This window comes from Ursus arctos, unplaced genomic scaffold, assembly GCF_023065955.2.
Source record: "Ursus arctos isolate Adak ecotype North America unplaced genomic scaffold, UrsArc2.0 scaffold_10, whole genome shotgun sequence".
NCBI classification, from domain to species: domain Eukaryota; kingdom Metazoa; phylum Chordata; class Mammalia; order Carnivora; family Ursidae; genus Ursus; species Ursus arctos.
The window spans coordinates 15,244,445-15,270,277 of record NW_026622764.1 but is presented as its reverse complement, the minus strand read 5'-3'; the positions used below and the strand labels follow the sequence as shown (position 1 = coordinate 15,270,277).

At 37.7% G+C, this 25,833-nt stretch overlaps 1 protein-coding gene across 5 annotated transcripts in view; it reads left to right on the top strand.

Moving 5' to 3' along the window:
• The first annotated feature begins 259 nt into the window (after window positions 1-259).
• Window positions 260-25,833, top strand: part of GPR180 (G protein-coupled receptor 180) — a 57,294-nt gene continuing 31,720 nt past the window's right edge. For 3 of the 5 annotated variants that reach the window (XR_006408892.3, XM_026493470.4, XM_048215676.2), the window contains exons 1-7: window positions 263-521; window positions 2,997-3,155; window positions 10,769-10,969; window positions 17,997-18,177; window positions 18,319-18,368; window positions 21,471-21,628; window positions 24,429-24,620. Coding sequence is in view for 4 of the 5 variants with exons in the window: in XM_026493470.4 (XP_026349255.1) it covers window positions 377-521; window positions 2,997-3,155; window positions 10,769-10,969; window positions 17,997-18,177; window positions 18,319-18,368; window positions 21,471-21,628; window positions 24,429-24,620 (1,086 nt within the window). In the remaining variant the exon portion in view is untranslated. Of the gene's footprint in view, window positions 522-2,996; window positions 3,156-10,768; window positions 10,970-17,996; window positions 18,178-18,318; window positions 18,369-21,470; window positions 21,629-24,428; window positions 24,621-25,833 lie in introns of all 5 variants that reach the window. The other 2 variants (XM_044381897.3, XM_026493472.4) reach the window with 2 other exon arrangements.

Sequence of the window (25,833 nt, the reverse complement as noted above, 5' to 3'; positions counted from 1 at the left end):
CCCTGGAAAGCCCTCGGGAGCTGTGCGGGCGACCCCACGCATGCGCAGTGGCACACACACGGAGACGACGTAGGGCAATGCTTTTTCCGTAACCTGAAGCGACACCCTTCTGCGTCTCCATAAAAAAGGCGGGAACTAGCCAGCAGGCTGGGGAGTGATGGGACGCGCGCCTCCGCACGTCCCGCCCATTTCAGCCTTTGATTGGTGGGTGTACTTGGCTCGTGGCGGAGGGGCCTGCCACAGAGGTTGTCAGTCTCCCGGGGGCGGGTCGGGGACGCCGGTCCGGCTCCCTCCTCCCTCACCCCCGGCTGCCGACGTGGGGAAGGCGGCCGCAGGCGGTTAGGGCCGGGGTGTGGGTGCCGAGAGGGAAGGGGGGATGGGAGCCCTGCGGCTGCTGGCGGTGGCCCTCACCTGCTGCTGGTGGCCGCCGGGCAGCCAGGGTAAGACCCTGCGGGGCAGCTTCAGCAGTGCCGCGGCCCGAGACGCTCAGGGCCAGAGCATCGGCCACTTCGAGTTCCACGGTAGGTGCGGGGGCGGGGAGCGGGATGCAGGCGCGTGGGCCCAGCCCGCGGGGCGCGCCTCCCCACCTCGCTTGCGGAGGCCTGGAGCCGGCGGCGGCGACGCGGGGGACTGCCCCCAGCCCCACTTGGACTTCCCGCGTCGCCGGCAGCCCACCCCCGACTGCAGCTGCCGGAATCGTGGGATGCGTTAACGCCAGCCCTGCTGTTGCTGCTCCCCGCTCAGCACCCTCCCCCACTGGTGATTGTATTCTGCACTTGAAACACCGTTTCCCCCACCCTCCCCGCACGAACGAAAGTACGGAGGACTTCCTATGCTGCATCTTTCCAGATGCTTCCCTCAAGGGAGCATCGTTTGCTCACTCCTGTCTCAGCCTGATTATATGCACTAAGGCACTGTACTTATGTCTGCATTTAAGCTCCAGAACTTAGGTTTACTGGGTTTAGTCTTTGTTTTTAAGATAATTTGCTAAAACGCACTTGAAGCAGAGAGGTTTTGGAAACCAAATAAAATACCTGTTAATCTAGTGGTAACAATTGCTAGGACAGTTTGGTTACTCCTGAAGGAGTAGATTTACCATGGACCAGGAGGTCTAGAACTCACTTGACAGAAATGCATTTAAGTGCGTCCTGGAAGCTTCATCATTTGTATCCTGTCTGGCTCTTCTGAAACGAGAACTGCATTTGATTCTTACTTCCTGGTCTCCCTCAAAAATCAATAAATCTTCAATGAATGAATTTGCAATTCATTCTAATTTTTGCTTTATTTGCACTCTCAAAATTTAAGTGATTTTCTTGGTACGTACTTTTGGTACTCTATTTGACTAGTATTGTATTTTAAATAATGATTTGCCTCGATAAGGTTGGTATCCTTGATTAATACAGTTTTTAGCATTAGAAGATGCAATGTCAAACTGTTGTCCCAGAGAGGATTCTTAAGAAGATAATAGAAACAAGAAGCTATTTTGGTGTAGGAAAGGAATTTAAACTGTTGCAAAATTACAGAATTGGTGGTGTAAAGGGAGGGGAACCTGAATTTTTTTTTTCTATCAAAGTGTTTAAAATATAGAAACGCTTTATTATTATTTTTTAGGTCACATTTTTAGTTTCTTTTAATCAGCTGGCTATAACTGTACTTTGAATATGAACAGTGACAGCAAAGACACTAGAATAAATGGCACAACCTGGACAGTGCTGGAAAATCTGGGATATATAGAAGCTATGACATGGGTTATCACTAGGAGAGGGACTTAGACAACCCAGATATTTCATGATTACTTGGTAAACAGGAGAAACATAGGTAGGAAATCCAGATATCTCAAGGAAGACTGAGAAATTGAGTGTTCCAAGTATATTAACACACATACACGCTCTTTCTATGTGTGTGTATATATTTTTTTATTATTACCAGTCTTAATGAATTTGAATTCAATAAAATAATACTAAATTATACTGAAATAATTAACTCAGTGCAATTTAAGATGTTAAACCTTCAAGTCACTTCTAAAATTTTGGATAATTTATCATGTAATCAATTTATGTAAGAGACTTGGACATTCCTTGATACATACTGTACATTTAAATTTATTTAAAATGTTTAATCAGAGTGATTATTATGATAACAAATGTGACAACAGCACAGGAGAAGAGATCTTAAAATGAAAAATGAAAACCGTATCCTGCTTTACTTTTCCTCACCCAGAGTTCCTTTGCCTAGAGGCAACTACTTTTTTGCCATTTCTGTTTAGGGCCTTCAATGTACTCAGTGTGTGCAACCAGGCTCATTCTAAGTCTCACAACATCTCTTGTTCTGCAAGTTCCTTTGTAAAAGTCACAGATGTCAAATTTTTTATCAGGTGTAAAATGTCTACCCCCAAACTAATTTGTTTAAGCTTTCTTGCTGTTAGCTATGCCTATTTTTTCCGTTAAAAGTATAATATTAACACACATATTATATTAGAAAACAAGAGAAACTTTGGTGGGAAACTTCTACAGATAGTTTATGAACAAATATTAAAGACGTGGAGTGGTTGTAAAATGAGGCAAAAATCCTGTTGTAGTGAATGTTCAGATACAGCAGATGTTATTTATTCAGTGAAATGGCATCACTCTTCATTGGAAGTGTAAGGAGACACCACACATTAATTTGGATAACTAATGTGAATAGTCTCTTGACTTGCACCTGTATGGGATGTTCATTCCAATGTGATCTACCTAGTTAAGTGAGATTTAAGAAAAACTGTGTTCTTGGGTATTCTGTAAGATTGATGAGTCACTGAACTCTGTGTCTGAAGCTAATAATACACTATGTTAATTAATTGAATTTAAATTTAAAAAATTAAAAAATAAAACAAAAAGAAAGAAAGAAAAACTATGTTCTTTAAATTCCTATTTTGATAAATAGAGGTGTTGAATTGTCTTATCATGTCAGTTCCATACAAGACCAAACTATTTAATAATTTTTGTTTTAATGTCAAGGTGACCATGCTCTTCTGTGTGTGAGAATCAACAACATAGCAGTAGCTGTTGGAAAAGAAGCTAAACTCTACTTGTTCCAAGCCCAGGAATGGCTAAAGCTGCAGGAAAGCAGTCCTGGTTATAGTTGTGGTGAAAAATTATCCAAAGCTCAGTTGACAAGTGAGTATATCTTTTTTTCTTTGATCATTAGATACATTTTTTTTCCTTCTGAATGTTGAAATCTTTGTTTTCATACCAAGATGTTTCATGACACATCGCACTGTGGTGACATTTTCTCTAGTACGTTTTAAGCTGAAGTTTTCCTTGATCAAAGGATAGAATGCCTTTCTCCTCCCCTTATCATTAAAGATTTTTGAAAAATATCCAGATAATGTATAAAGGCATGCTTCCTTCATTTGTACTTCTTAAAAGTCATCTGATTAAGACCAATATGGCGAATATATTTTGGCCCAGTGGCAGCGTGGAGTGAATAATAGCATTTATTGAATGCTTATTATCTGTTAGCACTGAGCTAATCACTAAATATGTATTATCTCAGTTAATTGTATGATTTAGCCCAAGTGACGCTGTTTTGCAACATGTTATTGGAACATGGGACCTAGTCATATGGTGACAAAGTACATCATTTTAGGATGTACCAGCACCGCATCATTTGTAAATTTATAGATTTGCCCCTGGAGAAGCTCTACTTTTATTATCCTAGTTGCCTGTATCCTTGAACCCTTCCATTCTCATCAACACTATCCCAAATATTAGGGTCCACTATCCAGAATTAGTGAAACTTTAATTTCTGTAGAAATGAAGGGCATATACCATGCTACCCATTTTACGCCTTGGAAGTTAATTGGTTGTAGGAGATACTAGGAATGTGAAGCATCCATGAGAAAAAGTAGGAATTATCCCTCTCCTTTCTTCCCCCCCTATATTTCCCCTACTGTGTTCTGCATATCAGTGAGTCTGGATCTTCTTTTAATCTAGTAAAGTAGAACATTGCCGTTTTCTGAGCTTTTAATCTTCCTAGTCTCAGCAGCTCTCTGGGTCCCTTATAAGGCAGCTAGCTAGAATAGGGGTAGGAATAGAAGCCCCCAGGGGGGCCTAGGTGCTCAGTTGGTTGAGCATCAGACTCCTGATTTCAGCTCAGGTCATGATCTCAGGGTTGCAAGAGCGAACCTCATGTTGGGCTCTGCATTCAGCACGGAGTCTGCTTGAGATTCTCACCCTCTCCCGCCCCGCCCCCTGCTGCCTCATGGTCTCTCTCTCTCTCTCAAATAAATAAATACATCATTTAAAAAAAGAGTAGAAGCCCCCCCAATCCTTGCCACTTCTTGTGGGGATCTCTTATCTAGATTAATGAGATGACTTGTGTGCTGAAGAAGTCTTGAATAACTAGATTCAGATATCAAAGAGACAGTTACATAAATTTATTTTACCTCTCCCCTGATTTTCAGAACTTACCTGGGAAATTTGTGCAAATGCTCATTATCAGTTTTTTTCTTCCTATACCAATTTGGTCATCTAAATGTTCCACATATGGACAAAAAGTTCTAGCCTTCCATTCCCACTTCTTATCATTTCCAAAACCAGTTCATCAACTTACCCATTCAAACCTGGTCCTCTTCTTCTTCTGGTATTCCCTGTTTCAGGAGCTGGCATCACCTGTCCAGTTAAACAAGCTAGAACCCAGGGAGTCTTCCGACACTCCCTCTTTGACCTCTCTATCCCCTTCCAATCTGTCAGTAAGTGACTTCTAAATATCTCTGGAATTCATCTATTTTTCTGCGTCTCTGCCTCCACCAGGCTGTCGTAATCTTCTGCCTGTTGCAGCAGTCTCTTCTCTGGCTGCTGCAGCTGTGCTGGTGTCCCCGTAATCAGAGTGATCTTTCTGAACAGCAGATTTGATCATGTCACATTCACTTCCTCACCACACCCAGAAATACTCCAGTCATTTTCTTCTGCTCTTAGAACAAAGACAGGTCTTCTTAACCTGATCAGCAAAGCCATCCTGGTCTAGCCATTGTTTTCTCCCCAGTTCCATCTCACAGCATTGTCCCCACCTGCCTCATTTTATTCGTAAGCTTGTTCTATTTCAGTGCTATCCTGGGCCTTTGCATAGACTTTTTCTCTGTTTGTTCTTCTGTCCCTCTTTGGCCCCTCTCTACGCTAAGTTGACACTTGAGTTTTTATAGCTTGTTTTCTTCCATAGCACATATTAGAGTTACCACTTACATCTTACGTATTTGTTCTAAAATCAGTCAGAGCAGCAGGGCTCTTTTGGTCTACTCTTTCACTCATTCACTTCCATTGTTTCATGTACTAGGCAAGGCACTTGTAATAAATCAGGGACCAAAATATACTCTGTTGGTCCTTAAGGTTAGTGGGGGTGACAGAAATGAATCTCATCAACGGCAATAAATGTGAAATTGCAATTGCGATAAGTACTATGAATGTTAGTTACATGGTAGTATGAAAATGAAAATTTATAATACCCAAGTACTTGGTTAAGCTTTTACTAAGTGTTTGTAGGATGAATCATAAAGCTTAGGGCTTGAAGGGTTTTTTGGTTTTGTTTTTTAATTAATTCCAGTATGGTTAATACAGTGTTATATTAGTTTCAGGCATATAATATAGTTATTAAACAACTCTGTACATTGCTCATCACGATAAATGTTCTCTTAATCCCCTTCATTTTTTTTCACCCATCCCTCCACCCATCTGTCCAAGACTTACTCTTCTAACTCTGGTAAACATCAGTTCGTTCTCTGTAGTTAACAGTCTTTTTTTTTTTTTTTTTCCGTCTCTTTTTTCTTTGTTTTGTTTCTAAAATTCCACATACTAATGAAATCATATGGTATTTGTCTTTCTCTGACTTATTTCACTTCGCAGTATACTCTCTAGATACATCCATGTTTTTACAAATGGAAGATTTCATTTTTTTATGACTATTATTCCATTTGTGTGTGTGTGTGTATCTTTATCCATTCATCTGTCAGTGGACACTTGGGCCGCTTCCATGTTTTGGCTATTGTAAACAATGCTTCAATAAACGTAGGGGTGTGTATATCTTTTCAAATTAATGTTTTTGTATTCGTTGGGTAAATACACAGTAGTGGAATTACTGGATCATATAGTATTTCTATTTTTAATCTTTTGAGGAACCTCCATACTGGTTTGCACAGTGGCTGCACCAGTTTACATTCCCACCAACAGTGCATGAGGGTTCCTTTTACTCCACATCCTCACCAATAGTTGTTATTTCTTGTGTTTTTGATTTTAACCATTTTGACAGGTGTGAGGTGATATCTCATTGTGGTTTTGATTTGCATTCCCCTGATGATGTGTAATGTTGAGCATCTTTTGATGTGTCTGTTGGTCATCTGTATGTCTTATTTGAGGAATGTCTGTTCATGTCTTCTGCCCATTTCTTAATGGATTATTTGTGGTTTTTTGGGTGTTCAGTTGTATAAGTTCTTTGTATATTTTGAATACTAACCCTCATTTGCAAGTATCTTCTCCCATGTTGTCTTTTTGTTTTGTTAATTGCTTCCTTCACTGTGCAGAAACTTTTTATTTTAATGTAGTCTCAATAATTTATTTTTGATTTTATTTCCCTTGACTCAGGAGACATATCTAGAAAAATGTTGCTACAGCTGAGGTCAGAAAAATTAGTGCCTGTGCTCTCTTCAAGGATTTTTATGGTTTCGGGTCTCACATTTAGGTCTTTAATCCATTTTGAGTTTATTTTTGTGTGTGGCGTAAGAGAGTGGTCCAGTTTCATTCTTTTGGATGTAGCTGTCCAGTTTTCCCAACATCATTTGTGGAAGAGATTGAGGGGTTTTTTTGGTTGGTAGGTTGATCGCTTTGTATTTGTTCTTTTTCTTCCAGTAAAAACTTAGCAGGCGATTTAAAGCTTTGAGCTATAGGAACTGATTTAGTTTTTTATATTACCTGGTTAATGTTATACCATACACTTGCAGAAACAATTTTTGTATCAGTCATATACTTTCAGTCACAGACCTTATATGTGCAGCGAGAGTATGGTACAGTGGATAGACTGCTAAACTGAGAATCACTGCCTGTCTTCTTCAAGCCTCACTTTACGTATCTGTACAACCAGAAAGTTGGGTAAGTTTTCGTTAAGGTTCCTCAAAGTCCTAAACTGCTACAATTTTAATTATAACTCTTGAGGATGGAGATCCATATATATAGGTCTATAACTTCCAAAATCTCTTGCAGTTGTTTCTTAGACTATTTTTCCTTCTCTGCTGTTCTGTTGAGTGCAAAGGTATTCTTTGGAATTATTGGAATGGAAGATCTCTGGAAATAGAAATTTGTGAGGAATGAAGATTGTTTTGTTAAATTATGGGACCTGAAATAAATTAAGTACTGGTGATATATATATATATATATAAATAAATATATAAATATATATACATACATATATATATATATATACACACACACATATATATACATACATATATATATGTATGTATATATATATTGCTTTCTGCAAATTTCATCAACTCTTTTCCCAGCAACAAAAGCCAAGTCTTAAGAAAAGCTATATTCTCTACTTTTACATATTAGTTGTCATATTTATAGTATGTTATTTTTCAGGAGCTTTGGTGCATTGAAACAAAAAGCATATCCTTAAATTCATGACAATGTAGTAGTATCACATGTTTTTAAATGATTTCTTGTAGAAATAATTCTCATTTCCTGGCCATTAATGAGACTTTTAAGAATTAATTGCCTTTCACCTACTTGATAATGAGTTCATTAACTATGCCAAACTCCTATGTAAAACCTTACTGCTGCCATGAACTATGAAAAGACTAGCAGATTTGAAAAATTCTGTAGTATCAAGTGTTGCTTGTGAGTATACATTCCCCAAGTTAATGTTTGAGAAATCATTTTTCATTTTTCCTCTTTCAGTAAAGTCATAAAACATCAGATTTTTTAAAAAATGATAACTATTTTGTAGGTTTTTAAAGCAAGCAAATGAGGCATTTAAAAGCACTGAAAATTATGGCTTTATGTAAAAAAATTGACAGGGAGGTTCAGGTCACAAGAACTAAATATTTTGCTTACGAAACATTTTCAGTATTGTCTTTTTATGTCATTTGCACAAAATTTCCTTTTTTACATTTGGTGTATTTTATAAATTATTTAAAGGTGTTAACATTTTACTATTCTGTGCATTTTCTTTTATAACATGATGGGGCAGCTAGCCATGTGACACCATTCTGTGCAATTCAAGTTTTGTTAATATGTGAAATACTAATTACATCAGCATGGAATATGCATGCTCTGTGGTAACTCTTTTGTCTCAAAAACAATGAACATACAGTTTTGTCAAGATGCTTGTTTCCCAGGCTTGCTAAAAAAAGGCCACAAGACAAAAAACTGAAGGCCAATATCACTTTTTGAAGCACACTTTTGTTTTTATTTTATGTAAATCTGCATAATTGAAAATGAAACATTGAAAAGTATATTGGTAAAAAATACAATGGTTAATTTTTATGTTGTTTTATCTAAGAAAAAAGTGCAAGTGATAAAATGGCAACATATCAGAACCTTTATATTATAAGGTCCAGATTATGTAATTGTAAGCTGCAGATTTCAAAAGCCTAATTTCTGAGCCACTGTTCATCATATATTGAATTCTTATTAAAGGTCTTCAAATATTTAACAAAAACTAGAGTCTTTGCTACATTTTTCAAGAAGCTATATACAGTAAAAAAGTAAACAAACCAAAAACAATAGTATAAATGTCAGCTAAATTAATACAGCCCCAAAAAACAGTGCTGTGGCATTGTTAATAAATTCATCTTGTTCGCTTTAACCACTGTTAATTAAATTCCCAGTTGTAAAGTCTAAATCCTCAAGATTTGAATCCCGACTAGATAAATCTGTATCTCATTTATAAAGACAACTTGTAAATAGCATTTTTTAACATTTTATTTGGAAAGTTTTCAATCATACAGATAAGTCGAAAGTGGTAGTACAACTAACATCGGTATATCCTTTGCTTAGATTAAATAATTGTTAATATTTTGTTACATTTGCTTTATATTTGTATGTGTGTGATTTTGTTTTTAATCAAGGCATATGAAAATAGGCTGTGGGTGTCATGAGCACTTCTCCATAACAACAATACCATCATGACACCTAAGAAAATGAGTAAGTTCATAATGCCCCCATGTAAATCCCCATGTTTATATCAGGAAGTGTCTTTTAGTTTATTAGAAAGCATTTTTTCTTCAATTGATAAAAAGATCAAGACTAGCTGGCATGCTGTGGGGGCAATCTAGAGTTGGGACTTGGGCCCATCATAATCTTATATTTTAAGAATACTCTACTTTGTATAGAATCAGGCTCTTTACGTAGAATTTTCATATGCTGTCTCATTTGCTCCTCACAAGAGCTCTGAGTTAGGCCAGGTATCTTAATTTTACTGCTGAGGAAACACATTCCGAGAGGTTAAGCAATTTATGTGCGGAGTCGCCAGGTTATTAAGTAATAGCACCAAGACTTACTCTTCTAACTCTTCTATTCTTTTTATTATACATAGCGTTTGAGACAGTACTGTCGTACAGCTTCATGGTATTGTTAGTGAGTGCCTCTTAAGTCAGAATCGTAGTTTCAGGTTTGGAAGGCATCTTAGACATCATTAAGTGTTTCTCAAAGGAGGTGCTATTGGCATTTTGGGCAGAACAGGTCTTTATTGTGTGAAACTTTACCTTGGATTGCATGAAGCTTAGCACAGCCTCCCTACGAGGACCTTCTCAACTATTGTGACAACAGAGCTTGTCTCTATACATTGCAAATGCACTGGAGGGGAGCCAGGATTACCCTGGATTGAGAAACATTTATTAGTATAACTGCCTCTTTTAAAGAAAGGAAAAGGAGAATTAACCTTTATTCAGCAATTACTGTAGGACAGGTATCATGGTAAGTGACTCATATAACTTAGTCCTTCCATCAGCTCTTTGCTGTAAGTATTAGCTTCATTTTATAGATGAAGAAAGTGTCATTACTTATATAACTTGCCCAAGGTCACACAGAAGGTAAGGAAGTATTAGAGTCAGGATTCAAACACAGATCTGTGTGATGCCAGCATTCATGAGCCTCCCCATTCCCCCACTATATAGACCTGACTCTGGAGAACAACTCATATATTTCAGTAATTTCTACTTTTCCCCTTTCGGTACCTTTTGAAAGAATAATCAATGAGAAAAAGATTTTGGAAAATCTTTTGAAGGTATTTGTGGGTCATAGTTTTTAGATATAATGAGTCTGTGAGTTGAATGTTCCATTTTAAATTTAACTCAAATATAATTTTCAAAAATGTCACTGCAGTTGTTACACAGTGTTGTGAATGTACTTAATGCCACTGAACTGTACACTTCAAAATGGTTAAAATGGTAACTTTTGTGTTTATGTATATTTTACCACAATAAAAAATTCTTAGTGTTACTAATCCACTTGAAAACTTTGAAATATTGGAAATTCAGAGTGAAAATATCATTGAAACCATTCTACTCATCTGTGGTGTTTCACAGTACTTTTATAGGGACTCCTTTGGTGAGGATATGTTATTTTATCTGCCTTATGATTTGCAGGCCTTATTCCGGTACTACACCAGGGCTTGGATTTTCAAGGTAGTAAGAACAAAACAAAAGAATTCTAACTGAGTTGATTAGATAACTGAAACTATGAATACATTTGAGAGCTCTGCTTTGAAAGTGCTATTTTCTTTCTCTTTAAAGTGACCATGAATCAGACTGAACATAATCTGACCGTGTCCCAGATTCCATATCCACAAACATGGCACGTGTTTTATGCAGACAAGTATACATGCAAAGATGACAATGAGAATTCTCAGGCGGAAGATATCCCATTTGAAATGATGCTACTAAACCCAGATGCCGAAGGGAATCCATTTGATCATTTTAGTGCTGGAGAATCTGGTAAGAATATATACCTAAGTATATGTCTTAAATATAGAAAAAACTTACAAATACCTTCATGTTATGTCTTTTGAATATTAAAAATTAAAAACAACTTAAGTATCCAACAGTAGGCAGATGGTAAGTGAACCCTCTTCTAGTATTTTAATAGCCATACTGTTAACTTAGAAGAGGAGAACACTAAATTTTATATTTTATGATTTCAAGTATGTCAAAAAATACAGAGAATTAAGCTGAAAGAAGTACAAAAATATTAGTAGATTGTTTTTATATTTTGGGTAGTAGAATTATGGATTTTTAGTTTTCTCTATGCATTCTAAACCCTTTTGTTTTTATGATAACGTAGCATTATTTTTATAAACAGAAAAATGCTAATGAATTGAGCAATCTAAATTAGAAAATCAATTTTTAAATGAGATGGAAATTGCACTATTTTATATGGCTGTCCTTTCACCAAATTGTTTAAAGAGATTACGGATTGTCTTCTTGGGAACTTGCAGCCATTTTAGGAATGATCAAAGTTTATAATGTTTTCCAAAATCCGATTTACTACCATGAAATATTTCATCAAAATTGTATGTTGACTGTGTATTGCCCTACAGAGGTAAGATTCCTAGCCCAAACAGAAATGAACGACTTCTTATGATTAATGATAAACATGCTATACAGTATTATAGCAGATTTGTAAATTAACATGTCAGAATGAAGACTAATATTGTAGGATGTCTATCAAAGAAGAGGATTAGGAGTTTACTCTTAATGAGTTCATTATCCATTTGGAAGAATCAGTCTGCTTAGAGAGAAATTCAATCCCATTAAATCTCATTGGCCATCAGGGAGAGTGGGTGCAGGTAGAAAGAAATTAAGGCTACATTAGATGAAACTGATTGTTTAGTTCAAAGTGTAAATTGCCACAGCTGGAAATGTCACTCAAGGAACATGTGTTGTAGACAGTAGGTCAGCAGTAACATATCTCTTTTTTTTTTTTTTTAAAGATTTTATTTATTTATTTGACAGAGATAGAGACAGCCAGCGAGAGAGGGAACACAAGCAGGGGGAGTGGGAGAGGAAGAAGCAGGCTCATAGCGGAGGAGCCTGATGTGGGGCTCAATCCCAGAACGCCGGGATCACGCCCTGAGCCGAAGGCAGACGCTTAACCGCTGTGCCACCCAGGTGCCCCACCAGTAACATATCTCTTAACATATGAAGAGATAAATTTTTAAAATATCTTTTAGTGTGAAAAAAATATTTACATAGTGACAGAATAGAGAGCCAAACATTTTTAAATAGTTAAATTTAAAAGTTCTTCCTGTGAAGGAAATGACAGAAGGGTAAGCTACTCAAGTTATTTTTGAATGCAAATGAACTTAAAGGTTAAATTTTACTTAATAGTAATTTGGATCAGTATGGATCATTATTGGAAGTCAATTCAGTCCTACTATGTCTTTTATCTTTATTTACTTATTATTATTTTTTAGAGAAGGGTGGGAGGGAGGGAGAGAGAGAGAGACAGAGGGAGAATTCCAAGCAGGCCCCAAGCCCCCAGCACAGAGCCCTGCTCAAGGCTCGATCTCATGACTCTGCAATCATGTCCTGAGCTAAATCAACAGTCAGATGCTTAACGAACTGAGCCACCCAGGTGCCCTATTTTTTTTATCTTTATAAAAGATGTTGACATTTATTTTCTGTATTTTGGAAAGGCATTGATGAAAACCAGGTCTACTGATAGCATTGGATGGACAGGTGCACTAAATTGCTTGTAAAGTCCCTTTTAACCCTAAGTCTTTAATATTTCATATGACCGTTATTTTTAGGACTAGTAAAGGCTCAGCAGAAAATAACAGTCTGCTGCATTCACTGTATGTGCAAACACTACAGCCTGTAGTGTAGTCGATCCAAAAGCCCTTTCCCCTCTGGCCTTCCTGGCAATTTGCCTGTAGCTTAAGAGGTTGTTTTATTTATTGTGTGGATCCACGAGACTCTACTAAATCCTTATCCAGGTTCCCATTTTTGGTCTCTTTCCTCATTCCTGATTAGACATCTGAACATTGACTGTAGGCCGTAGAGTGATCAGATTTGTGACACCTGCCCCCCTTGGGCCACTGAATGTCAGCCATACTTGCCCAGGCTCACCCTGAACCTTGCCCACATTTTCCAGTGTTTTTCCGGCATTCTGAATTATGGCTAGCTTTTTCTTTAGGGTTCACATGAACCATTCTCATTCAGCTCCCCAGACTCTTTCTGACGTACCTTCTCCAAGACTGATTTTGATTTGATGCTTATGTTTATGTTTAAAATCTCTTATAGTAGGGGCGCCTGGGTGGCACAGCGGTTGGGCGTCTGCCTTCGGCTCAGGGCGTGATCCCGGCGTTATGGGATTGAGCCCCACATCGGGCTCCTCCACTATGAGCCTGCTTCTTCCTCTCTCACTCCCCCTGCTTGTGTTCCCTCTCTCGCTGGCTGTCTCTGTCTCTGTCGAATAAATAAATAAAATCTTAAAAAAATAAAAAAATAAAATCTCTTATAGTAGAATGGAGAGAGTTACGTTGGTCATGTCATCAACAATATTTAAATGAGGGGCAAAAACCTCACTACAGTATGTATTTTCATTAAGCATGATTCTGTGCAAGGCTAATCTGTGGGGATTGATCATTAACAAGTAGCAGACATACTCAGAAGTATTCAAAGTTGTTATATGGCTGGCTTAATTCCTAGGGATCACATCATTTTATTGATTAAGGTGCCTAAAACCCTTAAAATATAATTAGCTCTACATCAGAGTCTAAATCAGTGGTCCTCAGCCCATCACTGTGTATCTGGAGAGCTTAAAAAAAAATACAAATGTCCATCCCCTGAGACTCAGATAGATTTGGTTTTGGAGTGAAAGCCAGGCAACTGTGGTTTGTCAAAGCTCCAAGTTGATTCTAATGTGCAGAACCAGTGATCTAAAAGTCCATATCCCAGGTGCGTGGGTGGCTCAGTTGGTTGTGCGTCTGCCTTTGGCTAAGGTCGTGATCTCAGGATTCTGGGATCAAGTCCCACATCGGGCTCCCTGCTCAGCAGGGAGTCTGCTTCTCCTCCCTCTGCCCTTTCCCCTCTCTCGTGCTCTCTCTCGCTCTCTCTCAAAATAAATGAATAAAATCTTTTTAAAAAGTTAAAAAAAATAGAAGTCCATATCCCACATTGTTTTGGTGTTGTATTGGTTTTAGAGCAGAGCCTTGAGAGGGATTCTTCCTATTCTGTAGCCTCAGGTATGGAATTTCTTTCCAGGGAATAATCCCTAGTTAGTTCATTTTAGAAACTTTTGCTTATTTGTCTAATTTTCTGCCCTGAGTAGGGAAGATTGATTTGCTGTGGTTTTTACTGAGAATTGACTATTAAGCCGTATGTCTAAGGAGTTTGAATTAGAATAACCTGGTGTGGATAGCTGCAATTAATGTTACATGTTATTCCAGTTAGACTTTATAATTTGTTTTCTTTCAAACAACTTACGTATTTTGTATCTATCAGGCTTTTGGTTAATCTCCTATTTTACAGATTGGCCTGTGTTTAAAAAAAAACACTAAGGCAAGGATAATGCCACTTGACAAGGTATACTACATAGGAATATTATGTTTTAAGGTAAAATAAAGTAAAACTGCGTCTTAAAAAAATTAGAATCTTCATTGACAATATTTGTGGTCTTGTTAGAGACCAGAAGAAGTGCTCAGAATCCCAAGAGTTAAAGCTTTATCATCTAAAGTAGGCTGGTTTTCATCGGAATAATATTGTGGTATTATTCTCTGTCACATCTGCTGTCTCATTGTTTCTAAAATTCCAGATATTAGCTCTGGTAACATGTTGGAATGCTTTTGGTTTCAAGTAATGGAAAACTCTCATGCAAGTGGGATAGACATTAAGGAGATTATCTTACATAACAAGAATTTCTGAGGCTTCTTCACGGGGGTTTATTCAGCGTCTCTGTACCCTCCCATGTTCAGACCGCCATCTTTGTCCTTAGGCTAGTGCCCCCGTGTTCTAAGGTAACTGCAGTTCACTTTGTGGGCATCACATCTAGGTAATGACAAAATGCAGTATCTCTTTTTTGAGAGCAACGAAACCTTTCTCAGAAGCTCCCGTGTCAGATTTCACTGGCTAGAGCTGGGTCATGTGTCCTTGCTCTGCAACATCTTAAGAGAAATGGAAGCGAAGGTGTCAGAAGAAGGATAAGGGTAGACTAACATGTCAAAGTAAAGGGTTAGGCTCACCTCTTACTGGCAGGGGTGTTGGAATTTCTGTGATCAGTGGAGGCTAATCAGGATATATCTTGAAACCCTTGCAGGTGGTGTGGACATTGGGGTAGGCAAGAGTATTCCAGCGCTGCAGTCACCCAGTGATTCTCCCCTTTTTTTACCCCCTTTCCTCCCACTCCCATCATGTAGCTGGAGCTGAGTTTTTTGAAGCTGTTCTGTAAGTTTTCTTCCTGCTGAATTTTGCCAGTGCTTCGTCCCATTAAGCTGTCCTTAAAATCTACACATTTCCTTAGAACATACATGTTTGCCACATGTTGCTTGCTTATTTGACAGTATTTTTCTTCTTTTGTGTATGGATGAGATTTAATACTTTAGTACGCCTGTCTTAAAATTAGAATTTAATTTCACAGTGAACAAATATAGATTGCTCTCTTGAGAAGGATGGTGACAGAGTAAAGGCAAAGTGGACCACTGAAGAGAAAAAAACAGACTTCTTTTTTCTAGAAGGGATTTATTTAAGAGAACAGTGCATGCAAAATCAGCATTTGATCTTTAGACTGTCTTGTGGACAGGGCCAAGGTAAGAGTCATGAATGAATACAGTACAGGACACAAATGTCCTGCACTAGTTCAAGTTATTCAGTATATCATCTGAGTGAAATAATTCCTTGCTTATAATGTTAGCTTTTCTGGAAGGCACATTTAATATTGAATAATCCTGTTTTGTGCTACTGACATATGTCTTCTTTTCACACGTACCTTCCTCCCCTGTTATTCTGATTACTCAGTAAATAGTCTGAGGATTTTCTTTTTGTCCTGGATTTGTAACCTAGTGGAGCCTGAAACTTTATCTGGTAATGGATACTCTGTAAAGTATTATAAGTAAGTAAAACAAAAGAATGCCATATTTAATTCTTTATACTAAGAAGGAAAAACAAAAACCGAGATTCAAAAGACAGGACAACATAAAGAATTTTACTGACCCACAGTGATAATACATTTAGCATATTTTCTGTCTTGTTCCATTACTGTAACAATCCCGGGCTTATTGTCCCATTATTTCTAAAGCTGGAATACTTTCTATGTAAGGAGTTGAAAAAGAAATTATGCCTTTTCAGTTTTTTGATCTTCTCTTCCTAAAGTACTAAACATGCCTTTTTACCTGAATGGGAGGAGTAACTAGCGACATTTATATACGCAGAGCAGGAGAGACACCCAGTGGCTGAAATACTACACACTCACTCTCTCTCTCTCTCTCTCTCTATCTCTCTTTTTCCTCCTAACCATTCCAAAAACATGATTTGAGATTGAACAGTTTATTGACTGTTTTTCCTACTACATGCGTTTTCTGGATTGCTTTTTCAAAATTAATACCCCCTTCTCTGCCTGTTGATCGGAATTTACCTCAGAAGGGAAGCTGGAGCGGATTCAGCGCTCATGATGGGGTGGAAGTGATCGCAGTTCAGACTGCTCACCCACAGCTGCCCGCGCTGTTCTCCAGTGTTACTTAGATACAGTATAAAATCTTAGTATTAGGGACTAGCTCTCTATGTAACCAAGTCAATGTGAGTAAGCTGTTCAACTCAAAGCTGGCCCTCTAGTTTATGATAAAAATTTTCTGAAATTTCTGAAAAATGAAGACACAGTCAAAAGATTCCAGGTAATGCAGAAAAAGGGGGTGTTTATCTTGTGGATGCATGAAGACTGTACTGGCAAGCTGTTAGTAGAAACTAGAGGCTGCTTAACGACTGGCACCGTTTGTAATATAAAGTCTGCTCGTTTACTTTGTTCTTGTCTTTACCAGCCAGCTCCCTTTGCTTATTCAAAATTTCGGCTTACTCAAAATATTTATGTCACTGTGGCCTGATCTGCTGTCTTTGGTCTGTCCCAGCATCAGCTCCTTTCAACTTCAGTTTCTGTTGCCTGATTTCTTCCATGTTTTGTGGTTTCATTTCCTGAGAGAATATGATTAGCCTGACTTACTTTTGAGAACCACATTAGTCTGGTGGCCAGCGGCTAGTCTTCAGATTGGTGGCCGTTCGGTCAGGTATTACAGTCTTAGTCAGCTGCGGAGTGGAGTCTCATGGTCTCCATAGGATTTCCTCTTTGAAAGAGCTGAAGACAGTTTACTTCAGAAGGGGACTCTGGTCATAACAGGTATTTGGAAACTTTGTCCAACTGGAAATGTCATGGTACATTCCAGAGCTGTGTTTTTGCATCAGTCACCTGATGGGCTTATTAAAACATAGCTTGCTGCTCCCCTCTCCCAGAATTTTTGATATAGTAGAGCTGGGATAAGGCCCCAAAATGTGCATTTCTATTTCTCACAAGTTCCCAACTAATGCCACTGGCCCAGGGATCATACTTTGAGAACCATTGTCAGGGTGTATTAAACTATTGTTGATGAAATCTTCCTAAATTTCATGCTAAAGTAATCCACTTTGGGGGTAAAAAATATGTCTAACTGAATGCCAAAATCCTTGTTTTAATTTACTGTTTTCTACCAAAACTGTGTCTTATGGTTAGTCTTCGGGCTTATCCCCTGACCACGATGCTTTTTTATAGATTGATTTTACCTACTTTAGTTTAATCTGCCTTCTTACATTTAAATCTTTATCCCAAAGTAGGAAATTATTTACATTTTAACAATTTCCCTTTTTTTCCATGCAAAAGTGAATGCTCTGACTCCAATTAAAAAAGCAAGTTCTAGAAATATATTGAAGGATGATTTGAAAGCAACCCCACACTATGACTGGCTTTGTTGTACTGAAGGAAACTCCTTTCTTCTCTTCACAGGGTTACATGAGTTCTTTTTCCTCTTAGTCCTGGTGTACTTCGTGCTTGCTTGCATTTATGCTCAGTCATTGTGGCAGGCTATCAGGAAAGGAGGACCCATGCACGTGATCCTAAAGGTTCTGACAACGGCGCTGCTGCTACAAGCCAGCTCAGCTTTAGCCAATTATATTCATTTCTCCAGGTAACTCGAAACCACTAAAACTGTGTTCAGCAGTACATCTAATTAATCCTAATTAGTTTGCCAAAATTATGCTTGCTTTGATTATGAACCATCTTTGCGCATTTGTAATTTACACTAATACTCTTCTCTTCAATTCCTCAGTTACTCCAAAGATGGAATAGGGATACCTTTTATGGGAAGTTTGGCAGAATGTGAGTATCTTTCTGAGATGGGTTTTTTGAAACCTCAACTTCCTATCTGCTTCTGGCTTGTTTTCCTTCTTTGTAAATTATTTTTGTCCTGATACAATTTTTCTATCCAGGGTTGGTTAGAATTCAACCCAACTGAAAAGAGGATCACAGTTTTCGTTCCCATATGTCCCATTTAGTTCCTTCTTGCTGATAGGTAATGTGCGTAGTTCTTCATTGGTTTTGGAGCATACTTATATGCCTTTTCTCAGTTATCTCAATGAAAACTCAGTGAAGTAGAGGTGTTTATCCCTATTTTGCACATAAAGAATCTGGGCTCATTGACAGGAAGCACATTTCCAAATGTCAGCAGCTGTTGAGCAGTAGAGACCAAACTCAGACCCAGGTTTTCTGATCCCAAAGCTGAGGTGGTTTTCCTATTTTCATCCCTTTTTAAACTTTTTCTATTTCTGACGCAGAGCCAGAGAGTATACTATACCTATAATCGAATTGACCTCACAGCTTCATTCTTTTATTTGTATGAAGAACTTTGATGAAGTAATTTTTCAACTAAGCATGATGGGGAAAATATTTAAAAGTTCCCATAAACTGTAATGCCATTCTCAGTCCCAGAAAAATACTCAAGATTTGTTCTAAAAAAGCAGATTCTGAATATGAAACCATTCTAGGATTTACCTTTTAAAATATTTCCATAATTCTCTTTTGGTCTCATCTCTCTTCATTTAATAGGATAGCTCAATGTAATCTCTGTAATGATTTCAGGACCCATTTATCCTCCTCGTGTTAAGACTTTAAACCTTCTAGAATCTTTGTTTTCCTACTGAAGAGGATGTGTACTGGTCATTTCTTGGACATGAGCGAGAGTTGCTTCTCCTGTTGAACAGCATTGAGAGCTCTGGCTTCTCCTGCCCTTGTCTCTTAGGTGACTCAGAATATTTAATAGAACTATAGAATTTTAAAGCTGAACAGAACCTGAGAAATAATTTAGCTGCTGCATTTTGAGAGGCAAAGCAAACAAAAGCCCAGCAGTGGAAGCTACTACTAAAACCAAGGACTTTTGAATTTCTGTGAGTGTCTGCTGTATACAAAATAGTGTTTTAGGCTGTCTGGCATCTTCACTGTATGTTAAAAAGCAAAAGTTACTATTTTTTTTATTAAACTACAATAAATGTTGCTAGATTTTGGTGTTCTGACAACAGGTTTAATCAGTTAAATGATTAAAATGTCAAGATTTTTTTTTTTTTTAAAGATTTTATTTATTTATTCGACAGAGATAGAGACAGCCAGCGAGAGAGGGAACACAAGCAGGGGGAGTGGGAGAGGAAGAAGCAGGCTCATAGCGGAGGAGCCTGATGTGGGGCTCGATCCCATAACGCCGGCATCACGCCCTGAGCTGAAGGCAGACGCTTAACCGCTGTGCCACCCAGGCGCCCCAAAATGTCAAGATTTTTAATAAAATCACACAGACTGGGATTTTTTTGTGACCTCTGTATTTTATGTACAATTAGTTATTTTTCAGTGACAGATATGCAGTTTTCTACCTGTGCTTACAGTTATAGTGTTCTGTCAATATGTGTCTTAGTATACAAAGAAATGTTTTCCCCCCAGGTATTTGTTTTTGCTAACTAGCAACTTATGCAGGACTATTCCTTTGGCTGACTTCTTTAAGTAACTGAGTATGTATTGTGAGGGGTTTAATAAAAGTAATTGGCATCACAGTCACTTACAATCTGTGATGTAAGAAAATCATGCTTGATCTGAAAGGCCATGACATTTTGTACCATTCAAATGTAGTAACAGTTTATTATCAGATTTCACTATTACAAATACATGACCACAAATGTGGAGAATCCAGTTTTAATTTGGATGGCAGAGTAGAGGGAAAATGGTCAAAATATATCTGGAAAGGTGTATCATTAATAGGTTTTCAGCTTGTAACTGTTTAATATATTGTAGTACAGCTTGTTTTACCTGTTTCTGCAAGAATATCTTTATATAAAAGAAGTAAAAATTGTAGACATCAAAGGTATATACGCTGGCAATTTCAGGAAAATTTCACTTTGTTAAATTCTGATCGCGTTTATTCCAAAATCCACATCAAAATACCCTGTGATGAGATAAGAAAGTGGTCATCTTCTTTAAGTCAGTAAATACTAGTTTCCAAAATAAAAATGCGTGGAACTTGGAGTATTTATAGATTGTTGTTTGCTCCAAGCAGAACTGGATGGGTGGTCTTGTTGCCTCCTTTTTGTAAAGTAGCGGCCTTCCCCTGCAGTGTCAGTGATGGCCACCTGGTGGCGCGTCACACTAACGCAGGGAGAGTTTCATTTGTCTTTCAGACTCTCAACACTAAAGCCAACTTCTTTGAGTGTTACAGCACCCGTGTATTTTATTGTCATGCTACTTCTTGTTAATAGTTTTAGAAAATAAGTTCACATTATATAATTCAACCACCAAAAAATAATTAACAACCTGGAAATGAAGACATTGGTCTTCTCCACATTGCAGAAATTACATTTAAAGTGTGTTTATTTTGGGGCGCCTGGGTGGCACAGCGGTTAAGCGTCTGCCTTCGGCTCAGGGCGTGATCCCGGCGTTCTGGGATCGAGCCCCACATCAGGCTCCTCTGCTATGAGCCTGCTTCTTCCTCTCCCACTCCCTCTGCTTGTGTTCCCTCTCTCGCTGGCTGTCTCTGTCTCTGTCAAATAAATAAATAAAATCTTTAAAAAAATAAAAAATTTAAAAAAAAGTGTGTTTATTTTAATAAGCAGTTATAGAGAACAGTATTATGTAGTTAGAAAAGCTAAGAAAAATGGGAGACACAAAGAGATTTAAAGTTGGTCTTAATAAAGATATATATATAGAGAGAGAGACAATTGCCATTGTTCTGTTTTCAGAAATGTTTACAAACTTAATGACAAAATTTGAATTTTTAGAGTTGTACTTGAATATCTCTTATTATTGAATTATTATTGAATTTTATCAACTTCTTTGAAAATGCCTATCTTCTTGTGCTTAAAAAAATAATTATATTCTCAGTGCAAAAAGGACCAAATCCTTTATATTATGAAAACTTGGTTGACTTTGGTTTTCATTTCCCATTAGTTTTTGACATTGCTTCCCAAATTCAAATGTTATACCTGCTTCTGAGTCTATGCATGGGTTGGACAATAGTCAGAATGAAGAAATCTCAAAGCAGACCTCTCCAGTGGGATTCTACTCCTGCATCTACTGGCATTGCTGTATTCATCGTCATAACACAGGTGAGCATTGATACTCAGGGTTTGTACTTTGCAATATGCAAAAATGCAAACTTGAACATACCTCATTTCAAAAGTGAAATTTGGGACCCATGAGAAGTTTTTCATTTTAAAGTATGAATTTAAAGAGTGATAGATCAAATAACCTGTAATGTTCTGAGCGCTAGTATATGTAGATTGCAGAATTTAGTTATAATTTACTTGAATTTGAGCTTTCAATCAGCTTATTTAAAAATGTGCAGAAAGCTTCATATTAGGATAGATTCTCATTTCCTACTTAATAGTTTTCTTTCATATTTTCTAACACATAGTAAGAACTCAGCATTTTAAATGTGTGAATCAGTGAATTTGAGATTCATCCATGGGCAAGGATTTTTAGCTCCAGTTCTGTTACTTTATACATGAAAGAATTCAAATGAATATCTGAGATTAGTGAAAAAGCAAAATACAGAACAAGAAAGAATGTGATCTAGTTTTTGAAAACAAATCCAAAAACAAATATAGTCTTTTAGAAGATTTAGTTCTCTTAGCTCTTTGTTTGTTTTCTTCTATTCTAGGATTTCCATAAGGCTATGTGCAATGGATTTTATAAAAATTTTTAAGGAAAGTATAAACAAAAATTTATCCTAAGTTTGTGACCATCATTAGCTGTAGATGAAAGTGAAATCTACACCTAGGCTCTATCAAGCACATTATAATCTAAGTTTTAATGCATTAAGTAAAGTGAAAAATTCATTAATGAAGGATAAGTCCTGTGCTTTATTCATCTTTCTACTCAGTATTTATTTAGTATAGTAGGTGCTAAGTGAAATAGGTATATTGACTTTCATGACTGAGTTAGAAAGAGACCTGTCACAGGTGGCGATATTTAGTTAGGAAGGAAATAATGCCTTTCTAAGGCATTAGAACGAAGGGCTAATGACAACTGAATTAGAAGTGATGAAAATAAGGGCAAGATTCTACCAACTTAATGTTTTAATCCAGGGCTTATGGAGAGTAGTGTTAATATTGGGTTAAATTCTCATTTCTCAAAGAGCTTTTTTAAAAGTTGAATTTTCATTATTTCATTGTCATTTTAATCCATTATCATAGACAAATATGAATTGAGACCTGAGATTATGACACTACTCTTGAGTTCATGTAAGCACCTGTGAAGAATAGTGAGACACAGCCCTGGTCCTCAACAACCACCGGACGCGGTGAACGCAACTACATAAATACATGCGGATACTCCACAGGTCACGTGTTACTATGCACATCTGAGAACGTGGAGTTGGAATATGTAAAAATGTGAATCATGGGAAGCGATAGGGTTTTTATTGGCTTGATTAGGGTATAAGTAACAAATAGAAGTACATATTAAGAAATACAACTTGATGTTTTGATATATACACACACACACACATACACACGCATTTGTGAAATGATCACCAAAATCAGGCTAGGTAACGTATCCATCACCTCACATAGATAACGGGAGGTGGTAGTTGTACGGTAGCACTTCCTTATTGCAAAAGTTAAGTTTAGAAGTAGAAGTTAAGCAATCATACGAGTATAATAATTTGGGAGAGTGAAGAAGTAACACTTCAGTAATGGAGAGCAAATAGTCAGCCTAACAAGGAAACGCACATGTGCAGGATGACAGAGGTTCAGCTGTCAAACATGGTAGTAGGAGTAAGACCAGGATAGAAGATTTGAGAGTGAGAAGAGGAAGGGTTGCTGACAAACCCCATAAAGTCTAAGAATTGGATTTAATGACTGAGTTTTCATCTGAATTCTTTGGAAGCCACTGAAGACAATTCTGAGGGCTGAGTTGGCAAACGAAGGAAACACAGGGCTACTGACATGTGCGATGGCAAAAACATTATAGTAATTTGTGATTGACATTTGGAAAAGATGGAAGGAAAGTTTCTACTGAATAGCCATAAACAGAACAGCTAATGAGGAATTGCTGAGCTTTTTACTATAATGGTAACAATATGGGAAAAAGAAGTCAACAAACAAAAGGATGAGTAACTGTTGGCTATTCATGAATAACCTGAGTGCTTATAGTGAATATTAAAAATGCACTGTCCTTTAGGGTGCCTGGGTGGCACAGTCAGTTAAGGGTCCGACTCGATTTCGGCTCAGGTCATGATCTCAGGGTCATGGGTTTGAGCCCCCCCCATCGGGCTGCACATTGGGTGTGGAACCTGCTTGGGGTTTCTCTCCCTCTCCCTCTGCCCTTCCCCACTGCCTGTGCATGCACATGTACTCATTCTCACTCAAAAAAAAAAAAAAATACACACACACACACACACTTTCTCTCTCTCTCTCTCTCCTTTACCCTGGGGAGTGACATCTGAAATCAACAATTCTGACTTGTTCGCTTCTGGATTACAGAAGATACTGGATATTTCAGTTATCCTGAGATAATGAGCTTGAATACAGGGCAGTTTGATTCCTAATATGGTGCTGAAGGAAGAGAGATGTAGAAGAAAGTTTAGGTTTAGTCTCTTAATGTTTTCAACTTATTTTCATCCTTAGAGATGTCTTGCTTGAATCGTGGTGGCAACTGCATTTTTTATGTTTTGTATGTGGTCTTATTTGATAAAAATCCCTTTTCTTAGCTTAGGGTATCAGGGAGGAAAAATCTATACCTGATGCCTGTGCTTTACTAGTCAACAGCCTGTGTAGTCTGGTAAATCTTAGAACCTCTTGGGAATGTTCATATACTCTTTAAGGGGATGTTTGAAAAGAGTTGACAAAGTATTTATGAGTAGACAGGGTTTTGTTCCTCTAAATGTAATATTGTATTTTGCAGAGTATTTTGCTACTTTGGGAACAGTTTGAAGATACCAGTCCTCACAGCTACCATTCACATCACAACTTAGCTGGGATTTTGCTAATCATTTTAAGGATTTGCCTGGCATTGTCGTTAGGCTGTGGACTCTACCAGATCATCACAGTGGAGAGAAGCACGCTTAAAAGGGAGTTCTACATCACGTTTGCCAAAGTATGGGTTTGGGTAGAAAATGGCTTCTTCTGATTATCCGCTTTGTCCTGCTTTTTTTGGGAGGTTAAGCAACCCCATGCTAATGTTGGTTAAGTTTTTATGATGTGCCAGAGCACTAAGATATGCCCTTGATGTGCTTTAATGCATTTAATCTTTACAGCCTATGAGATGTAGGTATTACTATTCCCATTTTACAGAACCTGTGAAATCGTAGTTTCTTGTAATCTTAGGTAGGTCAGTTTTGCCTGGGTCATAATTTATCAATAGGAATTTCACTTTTATTTTCCTGTAGTATCGGAGTTTTTAAAAAATTAAATTAGAAAACAGTTTACATTTCTCAAAAACCACTTATTAATTATGAACTGTTACTGTCAGAGTTATGCAGTGTTTTCTAACCATGAGGAGCTCTCGTCAGCATAAGCAGGTGAAGCAGGAGGCGAGCACATACTATGTTTCAGCCATTTCACTACCTCCCTGTGAGGTCACATTGACTTTATTCCTCCTTTCTATGTCCTTCTTACACAAGTGGGATCTGAAAGCAAATTTGGTATTTTTTCTCTACCCATTTAATGAAGGAAAAGATGAGGAGAGAAGTCAGGGCAGTAACATTGCAGGAGCCTACCTCGCTAGAAGGCTATAGTTTTCTGTCAGATTGAGAGTATCCGTACGCCTTCATCCTGGCACCTCAGAACAGCATTCAGATAAGCTGTTCGTCAGCATCCCCCCACGCCGAGTGCACAGTGCTCGGCATTCGAGGGCGGCTGTGGAAGGAGGGCCAGATTGCTTATTCCCAGCGTTCATCATTTTAAAGCTGCTCCTGCAGCTCCAGAACCCACTTCAGCTTTCTGAGTACCAAACAGGCAAGAAAACGCCATTTTGCCTTTGAATTTTTCACAGAAACAGGAATGCTTTTTGTTTGGAAAGGTAATATATATTTAAGGTGTTTTAAAATGAAATTTCCTCTTTTGGTCTGTGTTTAAAACTGGTCCAAACTTTTTTCTTGAACTTAAAAAAATTATTTTATATGTTTTAATTTAATTTTTTTAATGGGTTCAAACATCTGAAAATATTAGAAGAGAAGCAAATATTTTTTCCCTCTCTCCCATCTACTCAGTTATTATCTCCTCATATAATCACTGCTGTTAATTCCCAATTTATCTTCCTAGAGAATTTCAAATATTCCTGTGTATTTCCTTCCATATTTACACAAGCA